The sequence below is a fragment of the Polypterus senegalus genome, chromosome 16 (genome assembly GCF_016835505.1).
Source record: "Polypterus senegalus isolate Bchr_013 chromosome 16, ASM1683550v1, whole genome shotgun sequence".
In the NCBI taxonomy this organism is placed as follows: domain Eukaryota; kingdom Metazoa; phylum Chordata; class Cladistia; order Polypteriformes; family Polypteridae; genus Polypterus; species Polypterus senegalus.
The window spans coordinates 1,108,361-1,123,922 of NC_053169.1; the positions used below are offsets into that span (position 1 = coordinate 1,108,361).

At 43.4% G+C, this 15,562-nt stretch overlaps 1 protein-coding gene across 4 annotated transcripts in view; it reads right to left on the reverse strand.

The window, feature by feature from the left end:
* The window catches only part of LOC120516935 (protein spire homolog 1-like), a 91,073-nt gene extending 76,027 nt beyond the window's left edge, over positions 1-15,046 (reverse strand). For 2 of the 4 annotated variants that reach the window (XM_039738955.1, XM_039738954.1), the window contains exons 1-2: positions 14,606-15,043; positions 4,860-4,894 (exon numbers count right to left, since the gene is read on the reverse strand). In XM_039738955.1, coding sequence (XP_039594889.1) covers positions 4,860-4,894; positions 14,606-14,915 — 345 coding nt within the window. In that variant the 5' untranslated portion in view covers positions 14,916-15,043. Of the gene's footprint in view, positions 1-4,859; positions 4,895-14,605 lie in introns of all 4 variants that reach the window. The other 2 variants (XM_039738957.1, XM_039738956.1) reach the window with 2 other exon arrangements.
* Positions 15,047-15,562: the final 516 nt, after the last annotated feature.

Here is a 15,562-nt window from a genome sequence, read left to right on the forward strand (position 1 = left end):
GGCTCCCGTCTTTGCCTCACGATGCACATTTTTTTTTAGCACATAGTAGTAATAGAGGAGAATGGGGAGGGGGGTCTCATGGAGATTCCCACATTGCATTGAAGTGGAAGGCTGGTCTGCAATCATTTACTAAATGGTACTTAAGACCCCTTTAATAGGATGGTGCCGATACAACATGCAAGTTTTTGCTTTGCCTGCCAAACAGAGGATCTCAGACCAAAAAGGAAGGCATGTGCTCCTTCTGCTTGATGGCCAGCAACCCTCAGCAGACCAGGCGGAGTGGTGGCTCGGAGGTTAGGCCTCTGCACTGGTAATCAGAAGGTTGCCGGTTCGAATTCCGTAAATGCCAAAAGGGACTCTGCTGTGTTGGGCCCTTGAGCGAGGCCCTTAACCTGCAATTGCAGAGCGCTTTGAGAAGTGAGAAAAGTGCCATATAAATGCAAAGAATTATTATTATATTATGAAGACATCTCAAATACATTTTAATGTATCTTTAAAAAAACGTGAACTTATTTTAAGACTTTCAATAGCCTTTTCAGATATCCACAAGATATCTCAAAATAGGGTCCTGTCCACTTTGAGGCATCTCAGATTCATTTCAAGGTATCTTAAAATAGATAGGAAGTCCCACTGGAAGAATAGAAATTATACAGCAAATGATTTTGAGGGAAACTAAAATGCATTCAAGGTCAACTGGAGATCTCTCAGGATGTATTGCAAACATCTTGTAATGTACACAAAGTTATTTTGAGACATCTCAAAATGTATTACAGATACCTTGATATGCAAAGGAACAACAGATTTTGAGATATTTTATTACAAGTTTCAGTTATCTTAAAAAGTAAACGGCATTTTTAGATATTTGAAATTAATTTTAAGATATTTTTAATGTTAAATTGGCTTGTCATATAGATCTGTTTTGGTTCCAATGGGAAATATGGCTATTACAGGAGCTTATGAAATATAAAAGTTATTATAACTGACAACCACCACCAGCAAAAACACACACACATAGAATTACAAAAAAGGAAAAAATACATAAAAAATAAACAAACTAGAAAACCTAATGGACATCAAATGCAGAAATAAAGGGAATACTTAAATACAACTTAATCAACAAAACAATTCACAGTAAAAAAAATAAAAATAATAATAATAATAATAAAAATAAAACAAAAACGGACCAAATTAAATGGTGGGGATGTTGCACTGGCAAAACCGTGATAGCTGGCACAAACAATTATGCCACAGACGAAGAAGTCACTTGGCTCGAGCAGCTTGCTGATTATGTCTGCTTAACACACAATATAAATCTTAAACTGCAGCCACATGATTGGCTGTTTGGAACAGCAGGCTATTTACATTAATGAGCAGGTGGACCAAGAAAAGTGACAAGATAAATAAAAAAAGTAATAATAAGCAGATAGAGAAATGAAACACCCAGCAATAAAAAAAATCCGCACAAGTCAAACCATCCCGAAGACTTTAAAACGGTCAAAGAAGGAGATTAGCAGTTTGGACACGGATTAAACATTTGCCCGTAGTCATGAGTAAATGTGGAAGCAGAGCAGCATGAAAGTTCTGCATGACTGCTTAAAGTGATTTCATCTACTCAAGCAAGAAAACACGGTTTACAGGTCTGGAAGGACTTAAAAAATAATGATTTATGGTCCAGATTTTAAGTGAATACTGGTATTCTGATCACAGTTGGCCCCAATTGTGGGGCTAATGCTGCTGGGATAGGCTGCATGCCCCCACACTGCTGAATTAAGGAATTGGGATAGGACTGGCATGGTGACAAATTGCCACCAGACCTTCATGTTTATGTTTTTAAATGTCTGCTATTTTTACATTCCAGTGTAAGTTCTCAGGCTTTACTTGTATAATATGTAGGTGTGTGTGTGTGTTTCTCCACGTGATGGGCTGGCTGTCATCTCAGAGTGTGTTGCTTATTTGTACTCACCGGAAAGTTTTGGGAACAGCTCTCCACTTCCATTATTATTCATTCTGTCTTACTACTAAAAAATGGTTGCAAGGATCACTGGATTTAGTTTATCTACTTAATCGAAATCAGGGTAACAGGGGCCAGTGCCTATCTCAGTAGCACTGGGTGCAAGGCAGGAATCAGACCTGAACTGAGTGCCAAAGTATAACGGGGCACACTCACTCTTAAACTGCCAATTTAGTGTCACCTATTCATGGTATACGCACATTTAATTGGTAAGGAGAAAAGCCAGAATTACCAAGAAAAACACAGAGAGACACAATACACAATTCAACATGCAATCGCAGGGGTCTGTCTGGTCACAGGCTATCCTATCATGTGCCAGCCCTGGATGGGATGCCAGGCCAATACTCGTGTTATACTCACTCTCCCATCCATATCACCTCATACAGGACACAACAACAGAATTCAAACACTCAAAAGTACAGAATTCATTCAAAGCAGGAACTAGCTGTGGATCAGAGGCCAGTTCACTCAAGACCATTCTCCCTCACCATTAATAAACCTGAGATGGCACATATTTGGGATGACGTTACAAAACAAACCACAAAGGCAAAGGAAAAACAGACAAACTACACAAAGACAGGATACAACTCACAGCTCTAATTAGTATGCCACGAAGATAAAATACAACATATCATTCTCAACCCACTTCCTCCCGGGTCAGGATAATGAAGGCACAGAGCTTATTATGACAACATCAGACACAAGGTAGGAACATAAGAAATTTGACAAATGACAGCAAGCCATTCAGTCCATCGGGCTCGTTTGTTTGGCAAATAGCTGAGCTGTCTCAATATCTCATCCAGATACTTCTCAAAGGTTGTCAGGATTTCTGCTTCAACTCCATGCCTCAGTAGTTTCTAGAAGATTCCCTCAGCTCTCTGCCTAAAGAAGCAATTCCTGACTTCAGTCCTGAGTGCACTCTCCCTTAATTTCCATTGGTGTCCTCGAGTTCGCGATTCACCGTTAGGTTGAAAGAATGCGGCTGGATCTACTTTATCAATGCCTTTGGGAATTCTAAAGAACTGGAGGAGGTCCTCAAGCGTTCTCTGCTGCTCGAGACTGAACAGGTCTAATTCTCTGAGCCTGTCACAGCAGGACATGTCCTTAAGTCCCATGATGCACCTGGCTGTTCTTCTCTGGACACTTTCAAGTGCTGCTATGTCTTTTTTCCAGTGTAGTGACCAGAACTGCACACAGATTGCCACATGTGGTCTCACTAATGTGTTATATAGTCTAACATACCTAAGTTAATATTCAACAGTTTTTACAATACATCCATCCATCCATCCATTTTCTAACCCGCTGAATCCGAATACAGGGTCACGGGGGTCTGCTGGAGCCAATCCCAGCCAACACAGGGCACAAGGCAGGAACCAATCCTGGGCAGGGTGCCAACCCACCGCAGGACACACACAAACACACCAAGCACACACTAGGGCCAATTTAGAATCGCCAAGTTTTTACAATATAACCTAATATTTTATTTGCATTTTTAATAGCTTCTGCACCTTGTTAGATGATTAAAATGTTGCCCCAATTTTAGTACCTGAAAATTTCACAAGTTTACTAACTATACCGGAATCCATGTCATTAATATAAATCAGAGAAAGTAACAGACCAGGACAGACCCTTGAGGGACTCCATGGATGATCTCACTCCACATGGAGTATTCTCCCCTTATCTGTACTCTTTCTCTCCTGTCGATTAGCTAACTTGAGTTCCAGTTTTGTGGAGTACTTCTGATACCTACAGCTTCAGGGTACTAATCCTAAATGCTGTGATTCCTATCACAACAAATCACACAAAGAGGATGCAGGCCTCAGTCACCACAATCCAGACCCGTTGGAAAGACCTCACCCTAGGCAGCCTCACCCCAAACTCAAAAGGCATGACTATTGCCTGCAAAGGTCCAAAGAATTTTGAAGTTCAAAAATCCTAAATGTCAACAAAAATAGATGACAAAAACTGCTTAAAAAATGTCAATGGACAAAAACAAAGATCTTTTAATATAAATATTTTTTTAAAGAAGACACCTAACGAATCGACAAAAACAAAGCAGAAGCACAAAAAGGATGCAAAATAGGTTTGCCAAAAAGACCAACCAAAAAGCAAACAAACACCACAAAGCAGAAACAGCACCGTAATTCAGGAATTGAGACAAAAAAATCCAGCGGATATCACAATAAACCAAAATTGAAATGGCCAGTCCGCAATTTCATTTGCCGCTTCTCCATAAATATGGCAGGGGTCACCTTATTTGTTGTATTAGGTGGCTATTTGTGATGGATGGAGAGTCTGCCTCTTGAGAATCCACCCACAAAATACACATAGAAACTACATATTAACTAATTAGAATACAATTAACAGGTATTGCATAATTAGACAAATAATAAATTAACAGAAGAACATTATCAAAAATAACAGAAAACAACAATAACAACAACGGCGAAGACGACAAAAAGAAGTATTTTAGACGCAAGCCAGGAGACGAGGCCTGGCTTGCTTTGTGGCTCTTTTAGGAGGCCTCATACACCGTTTGCCGTGTTTTAGCCACCTGAATATAACAAAGACTTTTTTTTTTTTAAACTCTTACCCCCTTTTACAGGCTACAGTTCCCTGCAGATCAATGCAAGCGCCACACCACACTTACTCCTTTAAACAAAGAATTCAAGAAAAGAAGGCAACAGATGGCAATAAGAGCCCTCAAACACAGAAAGATAAATTGAGATATCAAAGCCTGCTTACAATTCACAATTGCACTCGAGCCGATTATCATTTTAAAACATTCAAAGATCTTTTTTATCCAGCAGTTGCCAACGTGTCAAGAATCAAAGATGGCCACACTTACCCCTGCTTCAGTTTGCTGTGACGGCCTGGATTTCTCTGTGGGAAGAAAAGAAAACTGATTAGAACTCTCTAAAATAATACAAACAAGAGCACCACATGCAGAAAATACAGTTGAACTTCTTTGAGACATAATATTAAAATGGCACTACTGTTGTGTTTGATGGTCAATATGCACATCTTCTCCATATTTATGTGGATTTTTCCGTCACACCATTTTTTTTTCTAGAGTTTTATTATTTAAGGTTAGTTTACCTAACAGCTTTAATATGGCACAGTGGGAATAACTGTGCATGTCTGTACGAGTGTGTCCTGTGATGAATTGGTACCCCTGCCTTGTGCCCGATCCTTGCTGGGATAGGTCCAGCTTCCTTGCCACCCTGCTCTGGATTGCTGGATTTGGAAGGTGGATGAATAAACTTCGTTGATGTCGTTATTCAAGTGCATTCCTAATAACAAAAGGTTGTGAGGTCTCTAAAATGAAACCCTAAACCAGTTCAAGGCCTTCTTTACCCTGCCTACAATAGGCCTCGACCCATGTAGCCTGACCCTAAACTTAACAGGTGGCTTTGGCCTAAACAGGCCCAAAAGTTCAAAAATAAATTCCCAAAATACATGGGGATTCCAATGAGCAGGGCCCCAAGTTATGATGTATTACTGTCTTAATGTTGAAGCAATCCAAACCAAAGAAAGATCACAGTATTCCTGGATAAATGTACGAACGAATGATGCATGACGCTCTTCTGTTGAGATTGTTGGCGGGCCCCAGAACATTGGATTCTGTCTGCCGGACTGGCGCCTACATCAAGCACCAGTGTACACAAAGCTAGTGCATTGGCAGTACCCCTCTAAATTCACTACAGGGAAGGAGGGCGTACACGATTCGGCAGAGGGTGTTTGTTGTGCGGACGTATCGATTTACCGGTTCCATCAAGCACTGCATTTATTTTGTTTTTATCGCTTCATTATTATGTGAGTAACACATCATAACTTAGGGTATCGCCCTTTAGACTCCCCCTGTATATTAAAAATACCCAATAACAGAGAGAAACTGTCAAAAAAAACATTCTGGCTTGTGCAAAGTCCAAATGCCAAAACTTTATACATGAAGAATTATTTATTTATAATTAATAAAAGAACAAAATGAGAAGCAAGAAGGGGTTTCCTATATAAAAAAAAGGCAAGACAATCGAAGAGCTAAAAACCAAAGTGATAAGTAAGGAGCCAGTAACTTACAGTATCCGCACTCTTTAAACAACAATGAGCCGCTGAAGAAACCCCACCTCGGCCTCACAATACAATACAGTATATAGGCTGGGGGCGGTCCACAAGATGTGATGTCAGAGTGGCCCCGCCTCTTTGGGGGCTCCACACACAAAACTCAAGGAATACAGGACAACATGTAACATATAGATAGTCAATAATGAATAGTCAGAACAATATTAACAAATACAATTAAAAAGAAATACACCGGAATTAATGAAAAAGATGTTAAAATAAATATAAGCCAAAGAGGACAATAAAAACACGCCAGAACAGAACAACCTAATCCTTTCTCCCTGATAAGGCTAGGAAAGAAGCCCATCTAACAGGATTGATTAGAAAGGACCACGCCGGACCACTAAGGGTCACAACGCACAGGTTTATGAAGGCAGATTGGGAAGTAATGAGACTGTCCCGATTTTTTATTTGTGGAGGTAGGGAATGCTGTGCAGGTGTGTTTGTGAACAACATACATTGATGCGTGTGTGAGAAACGGAAATGGACCACCATATTCTTCAGCGTTCTGTCATGGCGAGTGTGTTATAGATATTTACAGTTCCGTTATGAAAGGCGTGAGTTGACTGTTTTTAGAAGAACGTGAATGTTTACTCACAGCATATCCTTAATAATGTAGCACCCACTTGAGGTCAGTTTGCAGAAGTCATTTCAGGGTTGCCACAGGCATTGGTTGGCTGTGGCTCTCGACTGGATAAGATGGATTTGAGTATCAATGGATAAACATTTTATATGAAACCCAACCAATACAAAAAAAGAGGAAAAGGTAGCCATGTAGCTGATGCATGGACACCATTAAGCCTCGCAACGAGGCCTCCAATGATCACAATGGAGACCAAGTTTGAGGCTAGAAAGCTCTCATATCCTTGGGGCTAGAAACACGCTCTGAATTCCCCCAGTCATGTGAAACGAGTTAATTATTAAAATCACTTCTGGGGATTCAGAACTGGAGTAGGAGCACTCAACCTTGAGAAGAGGGAAGGAAATTCAGTTACCCTGGAGACCCATTCCTTCCAGTAGTGGACTTTTATTTATTTCTTACAGATCAACGCCTGTTCGGGTTTGCATCCTCCTCACACCAGGAGTCTACATTCGCATGGATCACAAAAAGCAACCTGCAGCCATCGGAGTTCAAATACCTTTGTGTTAAGAGTGTGACTGCGGGCGCTCACTTGACTCACCGCGCTTATCAACCCTCAACATTCCAATCGGTCAGCACAGCAAAGCACACAAGGCGACAACACCGTATTAGAGAAGCAGATGAAGCAGTAAAAGAAAACCAGTAAGGTAGATTCAGAAAGTATTCAGACCCCTTCAGAGTCTTAATGCCCAAACAAACGACAGGAGACCATTCAGTCCATCAAGCCCGTTTGATTAGCTAATAGCGAAGTTGTTCCTAAAGGTCAAGGCAAAAGAAAAAAAAAAAAAAAATCGGTAGTTAAAATGAGAAGCGGTCAGCACCCAGCAGAATTCTCCAAGAAGAACATTTAACTTTTAAGATGAAGAGCTTCAAGAGCTAGTCTTCCATGGGTCTTCACTTAGAACAAATGCGCCACCATCATTTATAGTGTCCACGTGACGATGTTGTCAGCACACATCACTAGCAATGGAGGTGACTGCCCTCGTATCTTTACCAAAGTCATATGTTTTCTTCTCTTTTGTAATTCTGATGAGTTTTGTTGTTTGTTTTAATATTTTTTGTGAGCTTCTGTAAAGCTGCATTGCTCCTTAGGACAAATAAAGTAGTAACTGTCTATCTACAGTATGTTTCATCTTCTGGTCCTCTAGGTTTCGTTCGATCCAATGTGCTGGCAGAATATGGTCTGCTGTTCTTAGTGACTAATGTCTGGAGGTGTGTCCCTAGATATGTCACTTCCGGGTGAGTCTCTGTAGCCAGCAGGCTTACTGCCTAAAGCCAGTGTCACTTTACATGACATCTAGTCAGACAGGATGTCAAGCTTGACGAGTGGAGCTGCTGATCTTTTCGTCAACACAACTAGAAATTGCTGCGCACATCAAACAGTGCGACTCTGTGGCAACTTTCCAGCACAGTATCACATTTCCGAAATATCACAGGCTCGTCCCTTCTTCCGACAGCCTGAAACGTGCTACCTGACAAAGCTGTGGACCATGCAAAGGGTTTAAGGTGTCACACACGTGTGCATGAGAGACAGTTACGTTTTGGAATAAATGTGTTTTTCCACCAGACCAGGGTTTTGCACGGTTTACTAACACTTTCTCTCCGTCTCCGAGAGATCTTGTCACTTAGAGCCATCCTCTTCCTGCCTATCAAAACTGTAACAGCCAGGTTCTTGTTATCTCGCAGTTCTTTTTTGGACTCAGTTCTGTAAAGGTATATTGCTTCTTTTTTTTTTTTGCTCAAATTTTGCCAAGTATACTGGGTGGAAACCCCAAATTTCTATGCTTGCCGTCTTTCTATTTTACGAAAGATATACAGTACCAGGTTCAATTTCATTATCAGCCCCCCTTAGTTTTCTGTTTTCCATTCAACGATGGTACTAAAACATCAGACAGACAGACCGACTGACCAAATTCTTTTCTCTTTGTGGGGGTCCAAAACACCCACATTCCCAATTCCTCATCGCCACATTTTTTTTGCATTGTACTTCCTGCCAAGTGCTCATTGGTTTTCCGCTCTCTCTTGCCCACAATCCTGTCTCTACGACTTAAGACAAAGTGAAAATGGATTGATTTAGTTGAGGCCGGTTGCAGACTAGTTAGACTCAGATAAGATTAAGTAAATGAAGCTGAAGACCGAAAATCGCTGAAAAAGTCATGTAACGTAACACAGCCTGTTTTATGATCGTTTTGGTGATCATTTCGTTTCTATATGCACATATATTGTTTTCTATGTGCCATGTGTTTTGTGGGTGGTGCTACCCGCCCACCACCACCAGGGACTGCCCTCAAACCTATAAAGGCTGAGAGAAACCCACAGTCCTTTGCGGTTCATTGAATGCACTGGCGTTTGTGAGTTTGTATTGCAACTTTTTTCCTGTGAGTTTGGGATTTACTGGATTTTTGAGCACTCTGCTCCACTTTTCAACCATTCTTTGGATGCGTGTAGTGGGACATTGCTTGCTTTTGATTGCATTTGTTGTTTCAGGCAACTTATTTAGCCTCTTGTGTTCCTCTGAGGTTGTATTTGTTAACAACAGGGTTTCTCAAACTCAGTCCTGGGAGCCCACTGTGGCTTCAGGTTTTTGTTTTAACCAGATTCATAAACTGTGACAACAACTGACAGCACTGATCTCATTTCATTAGCTGCCATTTTTTTTTCTCTTATTCTGCATTCAGAAAGGCACAGCAGTATGATTTTTACATTTATAAGGCATTTAGAAATATTTCTAGTTTTGCTCAAGATTTAAATGCTTAACTCTCGTTTGTGGATTTCATTATATTTTGCCCTTTCTCTGCACTGTTTGCTCCCTTTATTAGACCTTAATAATGACAATTAAAAATGAGCAGAGCAGAAACCCAGACACACAACACTGATGCACGAAAAGCTGCAACCACTTTAGAACATTAGAACACTCTGGACGAGAACAGGCCATTCAGCCCAACAAAGCTCGCCAGTCCTGTCCACTAAACATCAAGTCGAGTTTTATAAGTCCCTTACGTCTTACTGTCTACCACACTACTTGGTAGCTTATTCGAAGTGTCTATCATTCTTTGCGTAAAGAAAATCTTCCTAATGTTTGTGCCTATTTTACCCTTCACAAGTTTCCAACGGTGTCCCCGTGTTCTTGATGAACTTATTTTAAAGTCACCGTCTCGATCCACTGGACTAATTCCCCTCATTCTTTTAAGCACTTCACTCATGTCACCTCGTAATTTTCTTTCACTTAAACTGTAACGGCTCATCTCTTAATTTTTCCTCGTTCCTCATCCCCTGTAGCCCTGAAATCAGCCTAGTCGCTCTTCTCTGGACTTTTTCTAGCGCTGCTATGTCCTTTTTGTAACCTGACTTTAGCATCAGACCCACTAATTAGTAAATAATGGATTAAACAATTTGAACACCTTAGAAAAGCAGAATAAAATCAAGATGAAAATATTGTTAAAAACAAAAAAATACATTATTCCCATATAACTGTAATTTTTCTTTTTTTTTTAACCAAACTTAGTTTTCTAATTTCTAGATCTTTCCCAAAACACAGAATCTGGGAAATAACAGTTCACTTAATTAGTCAAAGCGTCCAATTAAAAACAAAAGCTGATTAGAAGCAAACCCTGCAGCCACAGGGGGTCTCCAGGCCCAACTTTGAGTGTTACAGAGCATATCTGTTCATAATAAATGTTTTATTTTAAAGACTCCATGTTTACCCTTTTGTGACCACCTGGGGTCTGACAGACCCGCTCCACTCTCCCCCGTGGGCTTTTTTTTCCCAAACAGCACCTCTGTTTGATAATCATTAATCCTCAGCTAAACACAGAATGCCACTAACACTCAAGAACACCTGACGCCTTGGCACTATATGTGGCATTGCAGGCCCCCTACCTGGCCATAATGAGAACAGGCAGTGTGGCACAGTGATTAAGGCTTTTGGACTTCGACCCCTGAGGCTGTGGGTTCAAATCCTGCTTGACCAAGTCACTTCACCTGCCTGTGCTCTAATTGGAAAATGTAACCAATCGTATCTCAAATGCTGCAAGTCACCCAGAAAGAGCGTCAAACAAATCAGAATGTTATCCCAAACTGGACAGTTTATTACGACCGCAGGTGTCTGACGTTTGTGGACATTCTACACAGTCAGGAATTCCAATTTTCAATTTTTCAGTGACACCTACAGTAGTATGCTGCGCCTTTCATTAAAGGAGAAGAAGGGCATGATGGGATACTGCACACAGCTCCCATGTGCCCATTTCCACAAGACAGCCTTCTCCTCCTCCTCCTCCTCCTCCTCCCAGACATACAGGCCAGCCAAATAAATTGAAATGGAGGCGGACTGTTCTGAGTCTGTCACCGCTTTACTCACATCACATCGTTGGAAACTCTAACGGCCGACCGTGCTTTTCAGGAGAGTGCGAGTTCAGCAGAGCTGGACACTGGAGTCATCAGGAAAAACAGTTTGGCTCCTCAGCAAAAACGTTAAAGAGGCAGGTTTTAAAAAATAAAGAAATAAAATACTGGGCAGCAGAGCGGCATAGTGCTGCCAGAAATACCCTTGGCATTGGGTTCAAATGACAGTCTGGTCAACGCCTTTGTGGAATTTGTAGGTTTTCTTTGTGCTTGGATTCATTTTTTTATTCCGGTCTACTGAGGTCATGCACGGTAAGCGAACTGCAGATTCTAAATGGGAGTGCCATCTTCACGAGTGAGCCCAGTAATAGACTGGCATCCCCTCCAGCGACAGATCTTGCTATGTGACCAGTGCTGCTGGGCTATGCTGCGCCCCCCCGCCCATCTTGAGCATGAATTGAAATAAGCAGTTTTGAGAATGTTCTGCTCTTATGACTTCATGTCTTAGTACGCCGGAAAAATCTGTTGGTTTGGTTGAATGGGGACTTATTGATGGGGACGTATGCACGAGTGTGTCTTATGATAAAATGGCACCCCGTTTTTTTGGGGGTTATGTGTACGCTAGAGTTTCCCCCTCAAAATGTGCGAGACGCAAACATCTTTAGTAACATTTTTTTTTCCCTGGAAGTGAATGACGTAAAACTGGAAAGTCGCATTCCCGTAGGTGATATTGAAAACACTGATATTACACTCCATCCTGAGTAACAGTAACAGCCGTGTGCATCACTGAGTATTAAAACACTTCAACTTGTGTGAATTTATCTTTTCACTAGCCATGGTACCTGTCGAAGGCAGCAAATATGTCTCTTGCCCTACTTGTACCTTCAGTGCCTTTCCTCTCTGTATTCTTGTGTGTGTCTGAATGTCTCTTATCTGCGCTCCATCCCAAGAATGTGTTGCCATACAGCCTGCTCGTCTGTAATGCCAATGTCTGGTGAGGCGACTCTCTCAGCTACGACTTGACGCCTCCTCGTGTGCCCCACATGCGCACTTCCTCTTTCGATATTGTCACCACAGCCAGGCTGACCAATCAGAATGCTCTGAGGGACGGGGCACACAGGCCTCAATGTTTTATTATATAGTAGGTAGACAGAGATGATGTAGATGGGGGCACTGGCCAGGGCATGGCCACCCGCTTTGCACTCCCTCTCTTCAGTTTCTTGGTTTGGCCAAGGTGAAGTTGCCGACATATCTCAAAGTCTGCCCCCCAGCATCTCTCCTTTGACTCGTCCCCCTTTTCAACACAACCCATTAGTCCAGAAAGTTTCTGCCTGTGACATGAGCTGGTGTTGTGTTTATTGTCTGAGGTGCTGTGTGTGAACAGAAAAGGCGACTGGCCTGCTGATCGTGGTGCTCCAGTGTTGCTCACATCCACATCAGAAACGCAGTCCTCGAGCCTCACAAATTAGTAGCAGTAAATCAGAGAAGGGCAGCAAATGTGAAAGTCAGTTTCACAGTTATAACTGATCATGAACCCTGCAGTGCTTTATTTTCTCCTGGAGTTTTTTGTTTTCCTGTCCTCCATTGTCAACTGGCCACAGTTCAACAATTCATCACATTGCTGAGCTCCATTAATGCTTTTCTAGGTTACAATTCTCTATGCCACTGGACCCTGACCTTCCTGACAGAGAGACTCCAGATGGTCCAAATTGGAGATACCACCTCCAGCACCATCACGCTCAGTGACGGTGCCCCCAAGAACTGCATTCTCAGCCCATTTCAGATACGTGTACAGCTTTAACATTACTATTATTATTAATAATATGAAATTATGAGGATTAGCGGGCTGATCCAAGTGTGCCAATATGTTTCATAATGTGTGCAGGGTGAATGCAGACTTCAGAAAGACCCATGCTGCCCAAATCCCACTGAACATCAAGGGCTCTGTGTGGAGCTCTCAAGAGCACCACATTCCTTGGGACCACAAACCCCACCAACCCCCAAAAAGGCTTAGCAACATCTCCACAACCTTCAGTACCAAACCTAAAACTCATTCTACAGGGGCACTGTAAGCGTCTCTCAGCACAAGGTCCCACAACAGACCGTACACACAGGTGAAAAGACCACGGGGACCCCTCTGTCCTCCATTAAAGAGGTCTTTATCTAGCATTGTGGTGGACCGCTCCCACCACTCCCAGCGTCTCTTTGTCCCTCTTCTACCTGGCAGAGGATATTGTTGCTTTGAACCAGTTCTGCGGTAGCTTCAACCACTTGGCAGCCCCAGGACCCTGAACTCTGTGCGGCCCCCTCACCCTCAGATCTGCTGCTAGTAGTCCCTGCTGTTGTCGCTGTTAATAGTTATTTATTAATTACTATTTATCTCAAGTTAGTACCTTTTGATTTATCCGTTTATAGTTTTTTTTTTTTCTACTTATAATGCACTTGTCCGGTGTTTATTTCACACTGCGGTTCTGGAAACGTTGACTTTGTACCACCGTATGCTGTGATATGACGTACGGATGGTATGACAATAATGCCAACTGGCTTACCGCGAATTCGTTTTGAACTTTCGTTACGATTAACTTCGTGTTCCGTCTGTTTAAACAAAGCCACGATTCCCGTGTACCGATTCCATATTTAGGATTTGTACATTTTGAATTTCTATCTACCTGTGAATTTGTCACAACGCTGTGCGGCCGCACGGACTGACGAGCTCAACACAAAAATGAATTGAACTGAATTAACGAAGAAAGTGGCCGGAACAAAAACCTCGGGCACCCAGGTGCCATCCAGGGTCAGATATAGACATCGTGGTCCAGCAGTAAAAAGAGAAAATATAAAAGTAAGCTTCCGCGGATGCCGTCATTTATTGGTATAAATCAACTTTCTTTCAATCCAACCTGGACATTCAAACAGGAATAAAAAAACCAAGCACACTGCCATGAATGGCTCCGACATTAAACCAATAACGCAGAGCTCGATATTTAAAGCCGACAGTGGCGCGCACGGATGCCGGCCCGTGTAATCTTCTTACGAGCCCGAGGTCGGCCCCCGTTGCTGCGCGGTGCTACGCCAGCCTCCGGCGCTCCATTGTTGACATTTGCCAACCCCGATGCTCGCCACCTTCGCGCCCACCTCAGGCGGCGTCACACACCTCTCGTGCCTCCGCCCGCCCCGCCCTTGAGGCCACGCCCCTTTCTTCAAACCTCAACGTCTAAAATCCGCGAGCCGCTCACTCGCAAGTCCAACGCCCCTCCCCCCGGCTGGTTGCGTAACAGGCCGCCACGTCCATTCATTGTGAGGACGGCGTCCTGTTTTACGACGCGCTCGGGCTGCCAAAACAAAGCAAGTGTCGCTGTTGTTATTGGCAGTCGCAGACACCAGGGTGGTACAACAATGGCTCATCGACTGGCAGCCACGGTACGCGCTGTCGGATGTCAGCAGCCCCGAGCATCACCTGTCAAGCTCCGGAATCAACCGAGTGTGCGTACCTGCGTCGTCCTGTCCATCCCGCACCAACACCGTGCCGTCCTTACGGATAATCACGCTCGTTGCCCCCTCGATCCTCTCGGCGCCACCGGGCCGTCCGGTCCGAGACCCCTGCAGGAGAGCCTTGCAGCACTGGAAGCAGACTGCCCATGCCTGCTCCTCGTTGATGGGCTGACTGTAGAGCTCCAAAATCTCAGCGAGAGAGAGAGACGGATCGCCTTCGCCACTGCTGGTGCTGCCCACATTTACATCCCCGGCACTCGTGTCAGCGGCAGCGATGAGCTTCCCGGCCTCGTCCCCCTTCTTCGCCATGCTCTCATTATATCCAAAGGAAGGGAAAAAGCTTTAATCCCGAGCCACGCCGGCACTCACACCGACGCTGGCTGCCTCTCCATTCAATGAGCGGCTCTCCTCCTTGCAGGGATTTCTTATCCGACTCGGTCATATGACCGCATTTGCTTGGTCTTAAAGCCGTCCGGATTGCGCGATCGTGCGGCAGAGTGCGCAGTGCCCTCGGGGCGGCTTCATTCTAGAACTGAACCTGAACGCACTGGAAGCTAGAAACACGACTCGGCGCACACTTCGGATAATAAATCGATATTTAATAACGCCTTACACAGGCAGAGGGGCTCTGCTACTTGTGGTCGACTACCGCAAAACGAGAGGCATGGGTAGGTATTAGATATCAAAATGAGAAAAGGCTCCCGATTTTAGTTAAAACTGAAAAGAAAAGTAAACTCGCGGGAACAGCAACGGTCCGCGAGTTCTGTTGAGTCGGACACCTTGCCAGGCTGAGCCCAGTGGACCGCGGCTGACACTTCGGACAGGGCGGCGTCTGAGCGCGGGCTCTTTCTTGCTATCGAATACCTGATATAGCGCCTTTCACGTGCGTTTCATGTCTCCCTTCGTTCTACTTGCGTAATATAGCGCCTTTCACATGCATGTTATATTCCTTGTTT